The sequence below is a fragment of the Aotus nancymaae genome, unplaced genomic scaffold (genome assembly GCF_030222135.1).
Source record: "Aotus nancymaae isolate 86718 unplaced genomic scaffold, 86718_ANA_hifiasm-v0.15.2.pri h1tg000033l, whole genome shotgun sequence".
Lineage (NCBI taxonomy): Eukaryota > Metazoa > Chordata > Mammalia > Primates > Aotidae > Aotus > Aotus nancymaae.
This window is the reverse complement of record NW_026988447.1, coordinates 52,461,299-52,482,822: the sequence shown is the minus strand read 5'-3', so window position 1 is coordinate 52,482,822 and position 21,524 is coordinate 52,461,299. Positions and strand designations below refer to the sequence as shown.

The window sequence follows — 21,524 nt, the reverse complement described above, 5'->3', positions numbered from 1 at the left end:
CTCTCCCACCCTATTTCTATTTTTTTGATGTTCTTGTTTGACTTGATGACTTAGTGTTATCACTGATGAAACCTTAAGTAGACCAGTGGTTTGTTCTTTTGTTCTTTTGTTATCAGGGTGGGACAGATGTAACTGCAGCGTTCAGCAGGAGGTAGCTAGGAGAAGCTTCTCATTAAAGAAGAATTGAGAAATCCCATCTGAACACCCTTTCTCCTATTATTTAGTAAATGGAGAACACATGATGAATAAAACAAATTCTTAATATCAAATGCAAGACTATGCAAAACCTGCAGTAAACTCTATGTGTGCTTTTCTTCTTTCTTTCTGTCTTTCTCTTTTCTAAGACAAGACATTTGTATTCACTCAGGTTAATCATAATGTGTTGTTTTGAGGTAGTCAAAATTAGATGTAATTACTGTGTGTTCAAGTTATAGCTTAACTCTTCAATGAGCTCAATCGAGTACCTTAGACATAAAGAACTTCTCAAACCAAAACATCCCCCCAATCCATGACGGGAGTGTTAATGCTATCACAAATGAATCAAAGCATTATTTTGACTCTAATTAACAGTTCTACTTACTGTTCCACTCTAAGGCTGCACACACTATTTGAAAAATATATGCAACTCAAATCATAAGCCTGTTTGTTTTTTGAGGGAGAAACAGATAGCGAATGTTTTGAATTCATGTCTTCTTTTGTTGATCTAATTTCTGAATTGGTTTCTAATATAGAAAACCTGTTAGATGGCCTTGTCCCAGATCTGGGGCACAAACTGTATGGAGAGTCAAAGAAGGGCATGGGTTGAATATACAGAATGTGAGGCAATGGATACTGTCTTGCCTCTGGGTCCTTTTCCAGTGTGGGGTGTTCCTCATTCCTACCTTCACAATTTTAACTGTTATTAGAGGGGGTTTCCATGCTGAGTGTAAACCCTTAAATTTCCCAGTCTGGTACTGTTGGTGTTGAGACTCTGGAAATAGAGTCTCAGGAATGTTATATATGGTCCTCACATCTTTCACTTAGCAATGAGTAAGGCTGTAACATGACTTTGAGATATTGCCAAAAAGCAGCTACTTCTATTATTCAAAGTCAGTGATACCAGTGAAAGATATAAAAATCACTTTAGAGAAAAGAAAAGTACTCTTTTACAATTAAATGAGTTCTTAAATATGTATTATTCAAAGAGACAGTCAACCCATAGTGTTTTCCTCCTGATAGGATAGTGCTCCTAGGCTGAGTTAGAACACTCACTGAAGTGCTTGTAGATGGATCTTTTCTGAAAATATCTGCTATGAAACTTTCAGATGAAACATTCTTCTACCCAGGAAAGCCTAGACTTTTTCTAGAGAAATCCGATTTTGGAGTGAGTTTAAGAAGATCCCAGGTGACATTCACTATATCATAAAATAGCTTCCAGTATCAGGAAAATCATGTGTGCCCATTTAGAATCACAAGCACTATTCCCTTTGTCCACATTGGGCTGTTTAAGTTGGATTACACTTGCGAAAAATTAAACGGTCTTTCCCCTGTATTTGCAAAACTACATATTACCTGGCCTTAGGAACCTAATAAATAGGGATCCAAGGAATACTATGTTGCCACCGGTGTAACGTAGGATAACATCTCTATTTTGTGTTACATGAGGACAGAATGGCTGAGTGCATACCGTACCGCGATTACAACCTCAGAAGCCAACTATAGTGTAACTTTCTTATTTTAGAAATTAAGACACTGAAATTCAGGAAAAGTGACTTGCCCATGGTTGTAATCCAATTAGTGGTCGATCCAGGAATGGGATTCTTATGTCCTATATCTCCAATAAAGCAGACCAAAAAGCTCAAGATCTGTAATAGCATGATAGGAGAAAAGTGCTCTCTAGGGAATTAAATCTAGGAACTACTCAAAACAAAACAAAACTCCTCGCACATCAAATGCTATGTTAGTGTTATTATCACATGCCTAGTTATATTTTTAGAGAAAAGATATTTATTTCTCTTATAATAGTTACAATTTGAGAAAGAAATTTGTGTATATGTATGAAGTATCTAAACATCAAGCTTGGTCAGATGGAATTTATCACTGTTATTACTGCCCATATCCAATATTATAAAGAATCCCATCCACGTTTGCAACTCTTTATGATAAAAGACAAATAGACATTTTCCATTTAACTAATCTAACTGCCCATTTGTTACTGGCACCCCCATATTGACAACCGCCAGTAATCACCTGCCTTGATTCTCTCCTACGTTGCCTCACTCCTACACCGTAGATGCCTGGCTGTTTGAATTACAGGTAGAGCATTCATAACTATCTTTAACAATGTGCCTTGGCTTGCTGGCTGAGCCTCCCTTGCCAGCCAGGTCTCCAGACCCAGTAGGTAGATCTGCTCTTTTCCTGCTTGCTTCATTTTTCTGTATGTTGCCATGCCCAGTTAGCTAGCAGAATAGAATGAGTAATTTGCTGGGAATTACCTAAAAAGTTCAAGAGGAAGAAGCTCTGATTCCCAGGAAGACCTGGGTTAAATATTGGAATAGGAAAACCTTGAAGATGGTTTGAGATAGGAACCGTGATAGGAAATCCTTAAGGATGACAATTATATCAATAGGAAATCAAGGTAAGTTTTTACTGGGTCATGAATGTTCTTTAGATTGGCAAAAAAGAGGCACCTGCTGTTTGTTTGTATTTTTATTTAGCCTACAACTGGATGTAGTTTTTCAATTAAGCTAATAATTACTAAGTAATCTTGATTTATCTTTAATCTATTCAATTGATCAAGAAATACACACTGCCTGCTCTGTGACCAGCACTACTGGAAAGAAAATAGTGATGAGAAAAGACTGCAGCCAATATCAAGAAACCTCCTGGGAGTGGTTTTAACTTTCCTAGGTTTAAGTGAAAGTGGGAACACATTTTTTCAGTGAGAGGCGAGTACATTTTTATGCATGTCCTTGAGGGCAAGAATCATGTCTAAATTATCTTTGTATCTGTAAAAAGGAGAACAGAAGCTGACACTTAGCAGGTGCACAATAATGCTTGCTGAAGAAATATTGACAATCTTTCTGGTAAAATGTAGAGAATGAGCACATTACCTGATTCTTTCCCACTTAATGACATCCTTCTCTTTTCTCCACTTCCTGGCTTATGCTACTATGATGGAGAAATGCAGTTTGGTAACTCCACTGGAGTATGAAATTCATTTTCCTATGGAAGAAATGTTTAAAACAACAGTTTAGACATTATTAATAGATATATTATTGTATCAATTATACTTAATTATTCATTAGGTATAATTGATATAATAACAATAATTAGATATAATTGAAAACTGTTTTGCAGGGAACAAATGTTTTTGTGGGCTATCTAGGAACTCAAGTCATATATAATATAATTTCTAGGAACAAATCTTGTGTTCAATCTTTGAGGACCTCATCCTTTTTCTAAGTTGGGTTGACATCTACCTTTTTTTTTTTTTAACTGGAGTTTCTACTATTCTAGATGTTGTGAGTATGTGGAAGATGTAACATACCAACAATGGCTTTCACTCAGACTAAAATGATATGTAGCAAAAGGTTTCTTTTTTTTTTTTTTTTTTTTTTTTTTTTTTTTTGGTGTATGCTGCAGCTGGGTTGGGAAGCAGGAGTTCTGGATTTATTCAGATGGAAAGAAAAGACAGATGGGTATTAAGCAGTTAATGAGAACTAGCTTGTGTGATTAATATAGACAAGAGGTGGCATAGTGATCAAAAGAGAAGGAAAGTTCAATATAGTTTGCCATTTATGGAAAAAGCCTCATGGGCAGTTTGGGACTTGAGGCAGGTAGGTTTTAGGGAGATGAAAGAAAATAGAATAGGTGTTTTTTAATCTGGAGATTTTTCACCAGCCCAGGAAAATAGGATTTGATGATCCTTTTTTTTTTTGTCTTAACCTGTTTATGCTGCTATAACAGATGCTCCTCTTAGAAGCTCTGATAACTCTTCCTTAATAAAAATTTGATCATACTGTATTTTGATTTATCTATCCCTCTTATAGATCTTCAAGTAAAATACTTGAAGTCAAGAATGTGTAGATGAATTTGAGCAATAGTTGGAGATGTTTCAACTTTATTCTGAAGATGCTGAAGACAAAAAAGCTTTTTTTTTTTAATGAAGAATAAAAATACAACTGTCTGGAAATAAGATTGGAGGAGGAAACATGAATGCAGGGAGATAGCAAATCCTGTTGATTAAAATAATTCAGATAGGAGAGAAAAAGGGGTGGAGCAATTGAGAATGGAAGGAATACCTAAGATGTATTTCCTAAGAAAAAACAAAATGTTATATTTACTGTATGTAAGAAAGTGGAAAGAGGAGAGGGAAAAGTTACTAGAGGTTCAAACATAGTAGATTTTTAAAATTTCTGTCCAAATTAATGGGTAAAATGCCATAGCATTTGTACAGCTGCCAAAACTGTTTTTCAGGTCTAAATAATTTGCATCATTACTGTCAGCATTTCTTTGTTCTTCATTATTTTCCAACTATATTTGTTGACCTTGAGAAAATTAGTTTCCATAGTCTCATATGTCTTCAAATGTCTGTGTTTTCTAGTGGAAAAAGAAAAGGGAATTGAAAACGAAGACAGATACATTACATTCTGTCTGATACTGAATCATTGGCCATTTAATCTCCTTAAACTCTCTTTGAGTCATTTTTTCCACTTTGAAATGTAGCTTCATAGGTTCAAGGACTTTTAGTAGTAAAAAAAAAAAAGTAGAAAATTATCAGGAGTTTGGATGCCACATCCAGGGCTTGAAACAAACAAAAAAGAAAATTATCTGGGAGAAATACTAGAGAATAATCACACGTTTGAAGAAATACAGAAACTGAGACCCAAGTAAATTATATGATTTGTTGCGCGCCGTGTTGTCAGTTAATGACAGCATGGGGCTTAAAACCTGTATGTGCTGACCTTCAGCCATTGCTTCTGACTGTATGCTCTAGTGATTTGGGTAAGACTACAGATAATCTTCGAAATGTTTATAATTAAACTAACTGTTTATCTTACTACACAGATATGTATGCCTGCAGGAAATTTGAAGGAAATCTCATATAGTTTCCACTTAAATTCAGACCATGACAAAGGGCAAATTCACACTTTGCACCACAACTGCAAAATAACCTATGTTTTTTGAAACTTTCTGTTGAAGAAAAACACCGCGTGTTCTCACTCATAGGTGAGTGTTGAACAATGAGAACACATAGACACAGGGAGGGGAGCATCACACACTGGGGTCTGTTGAGGGGGACTAGGGAAGGGACAGTAGGGGGTAGGGAGGTTGGGGAGGGATAACATGGGGAGATATGTCAGATATAGGTGACAGGGTGATGGAGGCAGCAAACCACATTGCCATGTATGTACCTATGCAACAATTCTGCATGATCTGCACATGTACCCCAGAATCTAAAGTACAATAAAAAAAAAAATATATATATATATATAAAAGAAACTTTCTGTTGAGATAATGTTCTGTAGATTTCTTGCATTTTCTTTCTTTCTTTCTTTCTTTTTTTTTTTTTTTTTTTGAGACGAAGTCTTGCTCTTTTGCCAGGCTGGAATGCAGTGGCATGATCTCAGGTCACTGCAACCACCATCTCCTGGGTTCAAGCGATTCTCCTGCTTTAGCATCCTGAGTAGCTGGGACTACAGGCACATGACACCGCACTCAGCTAATTTTTGTATTTTTAGTAGAGATGGGGTTTCACCATATTGGCCAGAATGGTCTCAATCTCTTGACATCATGCTTGTAATCCCAGCACTTTGGGAGGCCGAGGCAGGATGACCGCCAACCTTGGCCTCCCGAAGTACTGGGATTACAGGCATGAGCCACCAGGCATTTCTGTACATCTTGCAAGCAGAGGCACTGACTGTCTTTGTTCTAGATTATTTTTTTCAAAGATGTTGGTATAGCAAGCAGCACAGAGAAGCAAAAGTCTGAGATGTTTACCAGCCAGTATAATAGATAAAGGTTCCCGCTGGAGCAAAGTACACACATACTTATGCCCACTATAAAAGATTCAGGCTTCCTAAACTCAGGGTTTCTCTTTGGTACACAGCTCGTTGAATGTGCAGGCAGCTCTCTAGCCTGTACACATTACTTTAATTGGGAGCAGGGAAACTGACACAAAAATGCTGATGCTAATGTTGCTTGCAGTGGTGTATATAGCTCTTTGTTTCTGACCCTTGAGTCTCATATCTTCTGCCACAATCTATAAGATTATAGCAAACTAACTTGTTAGCCTGCAAGTAGGATAAGATCTCAGCCCCTTCACAGTTCAACATTTTCTAGGCAAAGAGATTTATGAGCCCAGGAAATATTCTTATAATTGGTTAGGCATAAATAAATTTGGAAATGTTGTAAAGCAATGGATGTAACTAAATTTTTACTTAGATTTCTACAGTTGTAATTAGAACAGCTTAAGTGTGGCATTAATATTCTAGGGCCCAACTGATTAGATTTGTGAAATACTATTTCACTTAGTTGCTGTCATCAATTTCAATCTGTGTACCATTAAATGTATGATTATTGTTATACTCTAAATGTTTTTGCAAATTAACAGTCTGGCAAAAGTTATTTTTTTTTTTTGACACTTATGCAAGATAAACTGGCAAGCAGATACTATGTAGTAATTTGTATAGTCAATGTGACCAAAATAGAAGGATTGACCATGCTTTGGTTCCCAAGTTTTTTTGTGTAGGACTTGATGAAATTTCTTGAGGAGGATTGTTTTTCCTACTTGGATTTGGATACTCTCCAGGTCTGATTATCACCACATTATCAAGGCCCAAGGCACAATTTGTTCTTGGTAGTTAAGCAGATTAAATAATTAAAGTAGATATTTTCTGTTCTAGAGTTACTTCTAAGCCAGAAACACAAATAAGGCCTAAATAGAAGAGAACAAGGGAATTTGTCAGCTATATAGGTTTTGTTAAGGCCCAGCACAAATGATATCCAATATTTATGTAAATCAGAACTAAAGACTAAATTGTAGACTGTAGTAGCATGTTGTTAACAAGTTAATAAATTCTGTTTCAACTCTATTATGTGTCTAATCATTTTCCTAGTATAGTCTTTGAAGCTAACATACAAATATGTTTGTACTACACGTCTCTTCTTAGACATTAGCTCAAATTAGTTCTAAGCTACGATATACTTTTGTTTCATTTTTAAGTTTGTTTTTTAATTATCTTTTTTTTTTTGTATAGTAGAATTTTAGGCTGTTAGGAGGTCATATAGATGTTATGTAGAAGAGGAGGGGCCAAAGAGAGTGCAAAGAGAGAGGCTAAAGAGAGAAAATTCAAAAAAAGCTGCACTGCAGTTTAATATGAAAGAATTTCTGTAAATTGATTAGACAGTGACTCACATTCAGAAAGTAAGATACACGAAACTCATCTTCAAAGATCAACAAAGACTTAGTAGAGCCTGACCCAGTAATATATAATCATTTCAGAAATTCACATTGATAACTTTTTTTTTTTTTTTAATCAATTCAGGGAATGCAGAACACTGCAGTTGTGGCTAGCAGAGTCTGTTCTTTTGGGAAAAGACCCCGTAGTATAGTATGCAAAGTCAGCCTGTCTGCTTTCTCTCTCTCTGGCCTACTTTACTTGCTGGCCATCTGTGGCCTAGTACATTTTTTAAGATGACTCTCATTCTATATGCTCTTCTGCAATGTGACCTTTCCACCTACCCCTCAACAAGAGGTGGAGTCAATTTCTTCACCCCTTGAATCTGGAGGGGCCTGTAACTGCTTAGACCAATAAAATATGGCAGAGTCTTTAACTGAATAGGCACTTGCCATTTCCTGGCCTCTAGGAAGTCAGCTGTAATAAAAGAATGCAACTCCATTCAAACTGCCATACAGTGAAAACCCAAGCCATGTGGAGAAGCCTTGAAGAATGAAATGCCACATGGGAAGAGAGAGAGAGAGCAAGAAGCACCAAGAAACCAGGTATGTAAGTAAGGATGTCACTGGAGGAGTAGACCCTCAAGCCCGAGCTGCCCTAGCTGATGCCACATGGATCAGAATGAATCAGCCAGCTGAGCCCTTCCTTAATCCCTGACACAAATTTGTGAGCAAAATAAAATTATTTTAAGACAGTAAGTTTATGAGGTATTTTGTAAAGCAATTTACCATTGATAAAAAGTCAACAAATAACCTAGGGCCTACATATTTAAGTTCATTATAAATATAAATCATGTTTTAAAAGATATGTACCCATGGTAGTAATGGAATTTACAAGAACACGAAGAATCCCAATGTTAGAAGGTAACTTAGAAACCATCCTATCCAGCTCCTACTTCTCAACAAGTAAGAAAATTGGAACACCCTTACTGGGTGCAGTGGCTCACACCTGTAATCCCAGCCAAGGCAGGTGGATCACCTGAGGTCAGGAGTTTGGGACCATCCTGGTCAACATGATGAAACCCTCTCTCTACTAAAAATATAAAAAAATTAGCTGGGTGTTGTGGTGGGTGCCTGTAGTCCCAGCTACTTCGGAAACTGAGGCAGAAGAATCGCTTGAACCTGGGAGGTGGAGGTTGCAGTGAGCCAAGATTGAGCCATTGCACTACAGCCTGGGGGACAGGAGTGAGACTTCGTCTCAAAAAAAAAAAAAAAAAGAAAAAGAAAATTGGAACCCCCTAGGCTATGTAATAGGCAATTAGAATACTACTATTAGGTAATTAGAATATCACCATTCCTGGTAATTAGAATACCAATAGGTAATTAGAATACCACCATTCCTGACTAAATGGTAGTTAGAAGTTAGAGAACACTAATAGGTAATAAACTCTTTCTGTTGACTTTTTTTTTCTTCTAAATGGAAAGAATTTAAGTGGTCAGTCATTAATAATTAATTCACAAGAGTGATAAGGTAGCAAACTAGTGACTTCCTTTGCCAACCAATTTTTATTGTATCTATTTGTTTAAAGGCTCCTTGAAGCTTTAATGTTCATATTATCATTGATTTCCACCATTCTTGAGATCCTTTGGCAAAGGGTAACATTGTGAAAAACAGGCTCATCTCCAAGTTAATCCTCCTTTGCCTTCTTCTACTTCGAATCTGTTGTAGTAACGCCTGATCTTAACTTGGGGTATTTTACAGCATTTTGCAAAACAGCAACAACAGCAACAAATTGTTTTCTCTTATTCAGCGCTCTAGTTTTAATGCCTGAAACATCTGAAACATTCCTGCCTCGTGGATAATGATTTATGTATTTTTTTTTCTCACTCTTAGAGCACTGAGCAATTGCTGGGTCTATGTGTTTGCTGAGGAGGGAAGCTTCCTGAATTCATTTTAGCAGAAAGACACCCCACTAGAATATATTAACACTGGATTAGGAATAAGAAAACAGAATTTAGTTCAAAGTGCCTAACAGTATATGCAAACTTGAGTAGATAACATAGCCTAGGGGGTTCCAATTTTCTTACTTGTTGAGAGGTAGGAGCTGGATATGATGGCTTCTAAGTTACCGTCTAACACTGGGATTCTTTGTGTTCTTGCAAATTCCATTACCACCATGGGTACATATTTTTAAAAATATGATTTACATTTACAATGAACTTAATTATGGAGACCCTATGTTATTTATTGACTTTTTATCAATGTGCTCAGCCTTTTTCTTCATTGTTAAAAGAAAAAAAAAATTGCCATAAGTGATTTTTTTAAACTGGTTTAAGATAGAAAATGTTTACAGTCATAAAATTAAGATTACACTGGAAAAATATGTCTGTCAAGGACACAATGTGCCCCAATGTGCCATTTATTTGCATTTACAGGAAAACCCAATTATAACAGCTATTTTCAAGAACTAATATCACTAGAGACTGAATGTATAGTAGAGCAAGCAGATGATAATGTGTCCTAAAAAACTGACCTAGCCAGGAACATGTACATGGTGAACTCACCCACATTTTGTTATTCTTCTGTGAAATTCTATATTTGATCTAAAATATTGTTGCTGATATTTAGGTAAAATAAGACATAATTAATCACTAGGCTAAATTTAATATTTGTCTCAGGTGAAGTGAGGTGCTAAAGTTGTATGTCATGATTTCCAAAAGTTCTCTTTTTAGATTGGACAGGGTAAATTTTGCAACCAAATACCTCCTTGGTAAACCGTACGCCATTGAACTGGTGTAAAGTGAAAACAAGCAGGTCCTTAACCAATTGCTGCTGCTGCTTCTTTAAAATTCATCTCAGTGAAACCTTTGTTGAGCTGGCTGCAATTCAGGAAGGACACACTCCATATTTACATCAGACACAAAGGTCTTCCCTTCCGTAATCATTCCCTGAGGGGAGTAGTTGTTTAGTGGAGTCATTTCTCTGTGGTCTGTTACACCTTAAGCAAGAATTTATGGCTCCTTAATTTCAAATCATAGCAGATAAGATTTAAGGCTTTTAAAGTTCATCCATGTGAAGATGACCATGGTGTAAAGGCTACTCAGTGGGTAGCCTGGATCCTGTCTTCCCTATGCTAACTAGTTGTGGTACCTTGAGAACAGTCCCTAATCTTCCTGGGTCTTGTTCCCTCCTTTGTCAAATGAAATGGATTTCACAAATTTTTCTTTGCGAGCCCTTCCCCGTGTGAGACTTTGGTGATGATGAGGTCACTTTCTGTTTAGGCAAGATGTCTTCTCACTGTCCTCTTCTTGTTTCTCACTTCCTCCCAGGACTTGCGAATATAACACGTTTAGTGGTGACAGACTAATGCATCTCTCCACCCCTCACCATCATCTCTCTCCAGGACTGCTGTTATAGACTCTTAGATACCTCTCATCACATTCATTCTCTGCTTAGTTCCCATTCAGTAATTCTTTATAAGGAACGCTCTTTACAAAAACCTCAAATTTTATCATTTCACCTCTCTCCTTAAACCATTAAATGGCTTTGATGGCTTTTAGGTCCAAATCCCAAATCCTCAACGTGGTCTATTGAGCTCTTTGCTCCCTGCATCTCTGGCACCTTCCTGTGCCCCCACCATGTTTGTTTAAATGTGCTGCAATAAGCACAAATTATATACTTTTACCAAAGGACAACTGGTAATATCATGCTGAGGATGTTGCTGGGTGTGGCTTCTTAAATCTCTCCAGCTCTTCAGGAAAGATGTGCTCAGTTTGATGGTCATCAAATTCTCTTGCATAGGCATAAGACTGCTTCTTCTGTCTCTAAACGTATTCCCCAAAACTTCAGAGGAAGTATGTTACATGGTTGCAAAATCTGCCCCTTTTTAGCCATATCACCAGTATATAACATCCTAGTTTTAGGGAAATATTTTCCATAGGCTAACAGGGCCATCTTACTACATGGTTCACAAGTTATATAATAATGATTAGGTATCACACATGAGTAGTATATTAGTTTAGGCTGCTGTAACAGAATACTATAGATTGGGTAGCTTAAACAACACTTAATTCTCATAGGTTTGAGGACTGAGAAGTCCAAGATCAAAGTGCAGGCAGAGTCAGTGTCTGGTGAGGACCCAGGCACGCTTCCTGGCTTGCAGATGACTGTCTTCTCATTGTATCTTCACATGACTGAGAGAGAAATAATTTTTCTCCTGTTTCTCCTTAAGGTCACTAATCTTATTCCTGAGCAGTCCACCCTTATGACCTAATTACTTCCTGTGATAGGTAATTAATTATATGTGTCAACTTGACTGGGTTAAGGAATATCCAGATAGCTGGTAAACATTATTTCTGAGTATGTCTGTGAAGATACTTCTTAGAAGAGATTAGCATTTAAATCAGTAGACTGAGTAAAGAAGATTCACCCTCACCAATGTGGGCTGGCACCATTTACTCCATTGAGGGTCCAGACAGAACAAAAAGGGAGATGAAGGGTGAATTCTCTGTCTTCTTCAGTTGAGATATCCATCTCTTCCTGCCCTCAGACATCAGAGTTTCCAGTTCTGGGCCTTCTGACTCCAGGGCTTACACTAGTCCCTCCACCCTCAACCTGGTTCTTGGATTCTCAGGCCTTTGGCCTCGCTTGAATTACAACACCAGCTTTCCTGCTTCTCCAGCTTGCAGATGTTTTATTGTGAGACTTCTCAGGCTCTGCAGTGGTGTGAGTCAATTTTCATAATAAATCCCCTCATCTATTTATCTCTACATATTCTATTTGTTCTATTTCTCTAGAGAAAGCTGACTAATACACCTCCCAAAGGCCCTGTCTTCCAATACCATCACATTGGGGGTTTGAATTTCAACATGTGAATTTTGCAGGGACACAAACGTTTGGTCCATAACAGATATACATGGGACACTGATAGTCTATGGACAAACATGCTTGGTGATACTTTTAGGCCTAGGATGGAGTCACTACTGCAGGCCTGGCTGGAAGCTACCATTCTCCTATGTGGGCCTCATCTCAGTTCTGCCAATGTTACTTATGGTCTTTTTCACCAGAGGGCATTCTCCAATGCTGTTGCTTTTGCTCAAATGATTCTTTAACTCCCACTTACACCTTCTTTTTCATTGAGGTAATTTCTGTTTACAATTCAAATCTTCTCAGTTGACAAGTCACTTTCTCTCAGAAACTTTTCTTGTTCTTTCAAACTAGGTTGGGTGCCTCTGTTTCATGCTTCTGTAATACCCTTATCTCTTACAGAGGGTGTTACTGTATTTCTAGTTCTATGACCATCTAGCTTTAGATTGTAAGTTCTGTAAGGAAAAAGATTATCTAGTTCATGCCAAAGCCCCAGCAACTAGCATGGGGTCCAGCATATAGTAGTGACCCCCCAAAAATCTGTTTGATGAATAAAGGAATAAATAAATATAGAGGAGAAAGACATAGGTGAGAGGAATGAAAGGATTTCAAGGAGGGAGAGGAAGTACTTCTTGCTGATGCTGACGGTATAACTACTAAGAACTGGGAGAAATAAATGAAAAAGTCCTCTTGCCTGGGCCATGATCCTCATTTTAGCTTCCAAGGAGGTGGAACTGTTAAATAGAGTCCTTTCAGGTCTTCTATAGAAAAGAAGTATAGACTAACACTAGGACAGACACCTGGTAATTCAGGGAAGGCACTGGGGGAGAGCAGTCCCCAGGCCCAGAAATAGATCTGGCCCCAACTCTGTGTACACTCCTACAAATACAAGGTGCTTTAAAAAAATAGAGACAGGGTCTCACTATGTTGCCTAGGCTGGTCTTGAAGTCATGAGCCACTGTGCCTGGTTGACCAGGGGCTTTTTATTTTGAATTTTGGGAAGCTGTATTTTCTCTTTGTTATCTTTATATTCCATATCTTTTCCTCACTGATAGCAAAAGTATAAAAAAGAAAGAAAAAAGAATTCTTAGAGAACCTCAAAAAAGTCATGTGTTTGTTTATAAGACAGGCAAGCATTCTGTGTTTACATTCTCAGTGAGTCAAGAAGGGAGACCACCATGGTCAGAGCACTAACTTTTGGCAACAGAAAAGGAAACAAAGGATTTATTGAGGAAGAGAGGCAGGAGGAAAAGGAGAGTGGACAGAAGCTGCTCTGAAATTGTGATTCTATAGATCTGGCGGGCATTCCTTTTTGCTACCCACCCCTAATAAACAAAATTCCTCACCTCATCTCTTCTGATCTCCCTGTAATTCCTTGTGGTTCCCTTTCTTACCAGACCAGTGCCTTTAATCCAGGACATAGGATCAATCTTCAATAGCTAAGAATGTTGGTGCAATGAGAGTGCCAGTCATATAATAGACATCTTAAAGTGAAAATGTAACTATGTATTACCTTAAAAACAAGGGTAGATATGATCAGTTATCATAGGTTATTTTCATAAACAACACCATAATCTCAGTGATTAAACTCACATGAGAAAAAGTTACTTGTGTCCCAGAGGTTTAATAAAAAAAGGGGAATAAGAGGGACTCTGCTCCACACAGTAATTCAGGGATTCAGCCTTTCTCCAATCTTTACTCTTCCACCTTCTAAGTTTTGTCTGCCTGTGTATTCAGCCAGCAGATAATTAGAGATTACTCATGGGAGGGTTTATTAACTAGGCTTGAAAGTGGCATACACTTCCACCTACATTCTACAGGTTAGAACTCAATCTCAATGCTGCAACCAACTATAGAGGAGGATGGAAAATATGATTGTACTAGTTTCCTAAGTTTGCCATAGCAAAGCAGTACAGACTGGGTAGCTTAAAATAACAGAACCATATTCTCTCACAGTAATGAAGCCTAGAAGTGCAAAACCAAGGAGTCCTCAGGGCTATATTCCTTCTGGAGGCTCTAGAGAAGGATATTCCTCTGCCTTTTCCTAACTTCTAGTGGTTGCTGGCAGGCCTTGGCATCCCCAGCCTTGTAGCTACATCACACCAATTTCTGCCTCTGTCTTTGCATGGCCATCTTTTTTTTGTGTGTCTCTACATCTAATTTTTTTCTCCTCTTATAAGGACACCTGGTCATTGGGTTAGCCCACCGTAGTCCATTATGACCTCGTCTTAACAGGATGACTTCTGCAAAGACCCTACTTCCAAATAAGGTCATATTTACAGGTGCTAGCTATTAGGACTTGAACGTATCTTTTAGAGGGACACAGTCCAACCCACAACAGTTGTCTAGCTATGTGCCCAAAAGGAAAAGAAAAATGGTTTGGTGTCCCCTGTTGGATCTTTGCTAAGTTGTTAAGATTATCTACTAGAAGTAATAGTGAGTGGGAAAGTCTTTCAAGGGCTTTGGAGATTTTTAAATATTGTTTCTGTGAAAAAATGTGTTTGTAACAACAGACAACTCTGACTCACAAATGGAAATAATCTACCTCTAAGACATAAAGACTTATGCTTAAGGAAATTTTACCCCACTCAAATAATGTTATGAATTTAAATAGTATGTTAGAGCTTATAATACTATTAACTCTAATAGTTTAATAAAATAGAATAGGCATATGAAAATTAGAATAATCACCTCTAAAACTCCATGCCTATAAAATATGCTTAACATAAAACCAATAAAGACATCTTCATATTTCTACTTGAGTCATTGTTATCTGACAGTGGTTTCTGCTCCTGGCATTTTCCATCTTAGTCTTTGCCCATCTTATACTTTATTAAGTGGCTGCTTTTCACTGAAGCCAGCCATGATTTAATAAAAGAACAACAGCCTTCAAATCTGAGGAACTTAAGCTCTATGATCTTATTAACTTTCTTACTTTGGACAAGTCACCAAACCCACTTTTTATTTCAGTTTTCTCACCTGTACTGTGATTGACACTAACCTCTTGTGTGGTTATGATAATCCCATAAAATCACTTAGTACTTATTGAGTGTCTGTCATATGCTGGCACTCTTATAGGTGCTTGAAATATATCAATGAGAACAACAAAGATCTCTGTTCTTATGGAGCTTCCGTTCTAGGAGCCAAAAGAGCTTTAGGAATTATAAAATGCAAATGTAAGGTATTATCATCATTGCTATTGTGTCTGCAGCAGCTCCATTTTCTCAAATATCTGTAGAAATCTTATTTAAAATTATATCTAGTTATTAGATATCAGAAGTACATAAAGAGAAAGAAAAATCTAAGAAATAAATAATCTTTTAGATGTCTAACTAGCAGTAAAAACTTGTAGTACATACTTAAAATAATTCCTTATTGCATTTAAAAATAGCTCCTAGACCCCTATTATATGCCATGCACTGCAGTAGGCTTCGTGTGGCATGCCAAGATAGATAGTAATCCTGCCCTCAAGGAGCTTAGAGTCCAGTTAGAGACATGCCCACTGGAAAATATACTATTAGGATAGAAAGTGAAGAATACTTGGCAGACAGGCACAAAGAAATTGATGGGAAGCTTTCAGAAAAAGAAAGTGACTGCCAAACATTTATAACATCTTGTTGACATTTTCTATAGAGAGATATTTTCCCTCTGATGTTGTAATCAACACAATACTACCAGCACCTGTTTAGCTACTGGCGGGGATTTTAATTTTATACAGAATGTAGATGTTTACATCTATGTTATGCTGTATAGTATTTGGGCAGTACTTTGACTCTGCACAGGAAGTGCATTGTATACAAATTTAAATAATATTTCAGAATGACACTGCTATGGCTTGAATATTGGCATCCCCTCCAAAATCATGTTGAAACTTAACCCCCAATGTGATGGTGTTGGGGGATTGGGCCTTTAGGAGGTGATTAAGTCATGAGGACAGAGCCCTCATGAGTGGGATAAATGACCTTATAAAAGGGCTGGAGGGGTGTGCCTGTACTCCCAGCTACTCAGGAGGCTGAGGCAGGGGAATCGCTTGAACCCAGGAGGCGGAGGTTGCAGTGAGCTAAGATTGCGCCACTGCACTCCAGCCTGGGCGATAGTGAGACTCCGTCTCAAAAAAAAAAAAAAAACAAACCCAAAAAAACAAAAACAAAAAAACAAACCAAAAAAGGGCTGGAGGGAACGAGGTAGGCCCTTTTTGCTTTTCTTTCCTTCTGCCATGTGAGGACAGTGTTTGGTATGACATCTGTGAAGCAGAGACCTGGCCCTTACCAGACACTTTGCCTGCCGGTGCCTTGATCTTAGTACTTCCCAGCCTCAGAACTGTGACAAATAAATTTCTATTATTTATAAATTACCTCATCTCAGGTATTTTGTTACAGCAGCACCAACACACTAAGATATACATCAAGCAGCCAGAAGGTTATAGCAAACTGTCAAACTGAGCACTGTATGTTTGTATGTTGACAGAGGAGGCATTGTTACAAAGGTTGTCTGAACATAATCAGAAATTACTAATTCATAAACTGTTGAAATGTGAAGTACATTATTTTCAATTTGCATTGCAGAGGTGCTGTAAAAGCAATGATTCTATTACTAATTAGGCTACCAAACCCATTGACTGAAAAACATGTTCAGACTTTAGTTGACAAAGAAGAGTGTTAATAGCATCTCTCTCCTATAGATCCAGTTACTATGAAGGTCTTCCATTTTGCTTCTTTTCTTCTTTTCATAGTATAATAGTTTCCTCAACATTTTTGCCAAGAAGTTCCCATCTCAGGACCTTTGAACTGCTATTCTCTTTACCTATAATATTCTTCCTTCAGATAATTGCTTGGCTTGGTTCCTTCATTCAGATTTCTAAAGAGCATTCCTTTTTTTTTTTTAATGCAAAATAATTTTATTTTCCCCAACAACAATAATGAGGAAGCAGAATGGCATTGTTTTACCTTTTTACCAATATCTTTAATATCTGGCTTAAGAGAAGAGAGCTTGATTCTCATATCTGTTTCTGTATTCAGTCAGTTGAGTTGGTTGTGATGTCACAGTTCATATTGACTACACCCTACACACTCATGGGACAATGATATTTATAATGCCGAGTAACATCTTGACATTCTTATCAAACAGTTTTGACCTTGAGGAGCCTCTGAAAAGGTTATGGTGACCTTGGCACCCCCACTTTGAGAACCACTGGATAGCTCATCCTCCCCTTCCTGTCTTGTCCTATACAGACAGGACTTTATGTGTAGGTATACTGGAATACATTCCTTTGTGAACACAGCTCACCAATAGTAGTTCTTCATAATACTTTTGTGAATATTCTAAAAGAAACATGTTCCAGTTGTGTGAAAATCATCTTTTTTTTTCTTTTTTGAGATGGAGTCTTCCTCTTTCACTGAGGCTGTTCAGTGGAGCGATCCAATCATCTTTCTTTTTTTTCTTTTCTTTTTCTAAAGAGCATTCCTTAGCACCTTATGTGCTAAGCACAGTAACATGTGTCTCTCGTCACTACTTATTCTACTTTTTCCTCCATAGCATTTGTCCCTATTATGTTTGTTTACCAACTAGTTCCACTATTAGAATATAAGCACGATGACTGCAAAAACGTTGCCTGTTTTCTTTACCATGATAGCCGCTGTAGTTAGGGCAGTGTGCCTCTAGTGCTCGGTTCCTGGCACATGAGAGGCATTCAATAAATATTTATTGAGTAACTGAATCCAGTGTCCAAGCTGAGGCTACTCCCAAGAAAGGTCAAGAAAGGGGCACCTAATGGGATGAGATGAGGGAATGAGTGAGGGCTTGGGTGAGCAAGTGTTACGGGGAGTAGGAGGTGGCATGGGGATTTCGGTGGGGGCTCTGAAAACAGTGGGAGTTGGGCTTCTGGAGGCTTCTATAGAAGTTCTTTGGGGTTTTGTTTCAAAAAAAGAGAACCTTTGTCTCTGACCTGGCTGTGTGATCCAAGGTACCACTGAGGCCATGGTGAGAAAACAGCATTGGTGGAATGGGTCTGCTGAAACAGGAGGAGGGTGGAGGGAGTGAGGGGCAGCAAAACAGGGTTGACTCTAGATGAGGATGTGGAGGGGGGCCTTTAGGTGGTAAGGCAGAGAGAAAGAGCGATCCTAACAGCAATGGGGAAAAAAAGGTGAATTTTTGTTACTGTGTCTGATGGAAAGGTGAGTTCTCAAATGCTGCAGTCATTTTCACATAAGTATTTCTTAAGTTACACTTTTCAGAGTTGAAAACTGTCTATTTTTGTAATAATAATAAGGTTAGCAATAGTAACACATTTGCATAGGCACCTTCCAATTTCAAAGTGCATTTATATACACTATCTAGTTGGTTTAATCCTTACTCTATTTTCACTTCTAAGTATGCAGTGTATTATACTTTATGTTCATTTTCTGGGAATAAGGGTGTTTAGAAAATACATATGTACGTTTGTACAAAGTATATTAGGCTCTGGTTGCATCTGCAAGTTAATATTTTTAAATATGCAAGTATGGCCACAAGTGAATTTGGGTTTCTTGTTGTAAAAACAAACTTTTTTTTAATCAAGAAGAATTCTGGAACTTGATAGTATATACCCCTTGAGAGGAGGGATTGCGTTCCATTCATCAGTCAGTGGACATCATTAGGTTAATAAAAGTTTTGAGATCAGTTATAAAATACTGTAACTCCATTAGTTTTTTTATGTTTATATTACCGATAGTGTCTTATATATTTAACAAACCTTGATTAACTGCCTTTAATGTGCCATTGGATCATGCTTGGTTTTGGGAAATTCACTTCTCCCCTAACCCAAACACACACATGCACCCCTGACCTAAAGCTCTTGGCCTATCAAGAAAAGATGGCTAGGTATTTGTGCAGTTGTGTAATACGTCGTAACAGGTGCTCTGTCAGAAGCTTACACTGGAAAGAGGAGGCACAAGAGAAGAGAGTGGTCTGGGTTACCTGGAGGCTGGAGAAGCTGTTCTCAAGGCTTTATGACAGAAGTCATCCTTGAGTGTAGTTTTAAAAGATTATATTTTAAACCAAGTGAATAACATCTGAAAATCATAGCTTTCTTACAGTCACTGTAGGATATTAATAGCCAATCCTTTTCCTTAAGTAGCTCTTGACCAGCTAAAATGTACCTCTTCAGGTTCAGAGACACATTTTAGAATGTTATAGTTTTCTCATTATGTATTGTATCTGTTCCGTCTTGAAGTACCTGTAGGAAGAAAATTGAGTGCAGGTTTTGTGTGTGCGTTGAGAGCTGATCCTATCAAGGGTGTGTCAGAAACCAACCAGCAGAGTCCCCAAATCACTCGAGTCCCTGGCATTCTTTTTTCAAGGCTTTCTTCATTGTAGCCTGTTCCTGATGGTAATTGGTTGAATCAGATTTAACAATGCAGTCAGATAAACAGTTGTGGCAGCTGCTGCCATGGCAACGTCACCGTCCTTACCCTCCCAGTGCGCGCCCCTTCCCCACCCCTCCTCCTCCTCCTGCTTTCCTCCAGTAAGTGCATACTCGCTAGTGGTCTGTACAGGCGGCACGGTTTGATGGCAGAGATATTTTCTTTCCGAACTGTTCAAAATGATGAACGAAGATGCAGCTCAGAAAAGCGACAGTGGAGAGAAGTTCAATGGCAGTAGTCAGAGGAGAAAAAGACCCAAGAAGGTAAATCACTGGAATTAGGAACGTCTATGTATAAATATGTATGTGTGTGCATGTGTGAGTGTGTAATATCAGCGAGGCTATGGAAACCGTGGAGCGTTATGAGTAACTGTAGACGATAACAGTGCCAAGCCTTGCTTTTTAAAGAGGCAGGTGCAAACTGCTGCTTTTTGAGAATAGTAGAGGAGCCATGGCTCATAATGGATACACTGACTGGAGCATGGTGAAGTGAATAGAGATAAGGTGTGTTCCGCATGTGGATTACTGAGGACGACTGTGGCCACTGATGGGTACTTCTGGTGTTAACTGGGTAGAGAGAGAGAGTCATTTTATTTTTAGAATTTAAAAGGAATAGCGTGAAGCAAGGTGGATTGTGAAGCAAAAGGCAGATTTTTGGCTAGATGCATTTGCTCTGTGATGATCCTGAGATGGCTAGACAGCAAATGCCTTTTGGTTTCATGCTAACTGTATTCCTCCTAAGGAGAAAAGACTGCTGTGACAGGAGAAATATCCCCAGCATGATATTTCTTTGGCTTGCTTAGCTCCTCTGCAGTTTTCCCAGACGTTAGTGTGATAGCTCTTTCAATGATTAAGAAAAACAGCTCAAGATATTATGGGGTGGGGGCTCTGGGACACATAAAGCAGTTGGTAGGATTTCTTTCTGTGGCATGCATTCCCACACCCTCGATTTTCATGGAAATGATAGCATCGAGAAACAGTGGGAAAAGATGCAAACTATTCAGCCCCACCCAATGCCAGCACTTCTTTCTTTATGGCCTGACTCCTTCTGCTAAACTGTTGCAGCCTCGCAGAGCTTCCCTGAGCCTCACCTCTGAAAGAGATGCTTTATAAATTCTCCTAAAATGCATTTATTTCCTGGAGCAATAATATGGGCAGGATATTAGATATGATTCTAATGTTTGGATTTTGAATAAGCAGATTACAAAAATAATAAGAACAAATGAATGTTTTTCATTTTGCTAATGAAGTTACACTGTTTCAAAATTCTAGATGTCTAGTGTACTAAATGTCTTATAATCTAAACATCCTAAGTAATTTGCAACCTCTGATATCTAAAAGATCATTGTATCAGCAAACAAGAGAGTAGTATATTTGTATGGTATCATGCAATTTGATAAAAACAAGCATGTGATGATTTTTTAATCATAGCATAGAGATAGTGATGCAATCTGATAAAAGGCAAAAGGATAATTCAGGGCAGGCAGGAACATTGTAGAATGTCCTTTTCCTTTTGTACCTAAGCAGATCTAGATCCCCTAGACCTCAAGGGCATTTTTATAGAGTGTTAGCTAATTGACCAACATTAAAAAAAAAAAGAAAAAGAAAATAGAGGAGACAGAGAGAGAGCAAGCAAGAAGGGGAAAAAGAAAGAAAAAGGAATTTTTGTTTTAATTCACATTATCATTTTAAAATCCCATATTTTCTCTCTAAAGTCCCTGTGCTGCTTTAGACACAATATACTGAGGACTATTAAAGGGGTAGAGAATGAATCTTGAGATTTTGAGCTCAGAGTGATGATACTAACTTCACATGACCAAAGCCATTTTAAAGTATTTGAGGGGGTAGAGACAACAAAATCATCCTATGTAATAACT

The 21,524-nt window shown here is 38.0% G+C and overlaps 1 protein-coding gene across 28 annotated transcripts in view; it reads left to right on the top strand.

The window, feature by feature from the left end:
- The window catches only part of ANK2 (ankyrin 2), a 678,679-nt gene that overhangs the window by 318,655 nt on the left and 338,500 nt on the right, over positions 1 to 21,524 (top strand). For 4 of the 28 annotated variants that reach the window (XM_064383961.1, XM_064383967.1, XM_064383954.1 and 1 more), the window contains exon 1: positions 19,512 to 19,911. The exons of 22 other annotated variants lie outside the window; for them this stretch is intronic. In XM_064383961.1, the coding sequence (XP_064240031.1) occupies positions 19,828 to 19,911 (84 nt within the window). In that variant the 5' untranslated portion in view covers positions 19,512 to 19,827. Of the gene's footprint in view, positions 1 to 19,511; positions 19,912 to 21,524 lie in introns of those variants that run through there. 2 more of the 28 variants (XM_012473882.2, XM_012473883.2) reach the window with 2 other exon arrangements.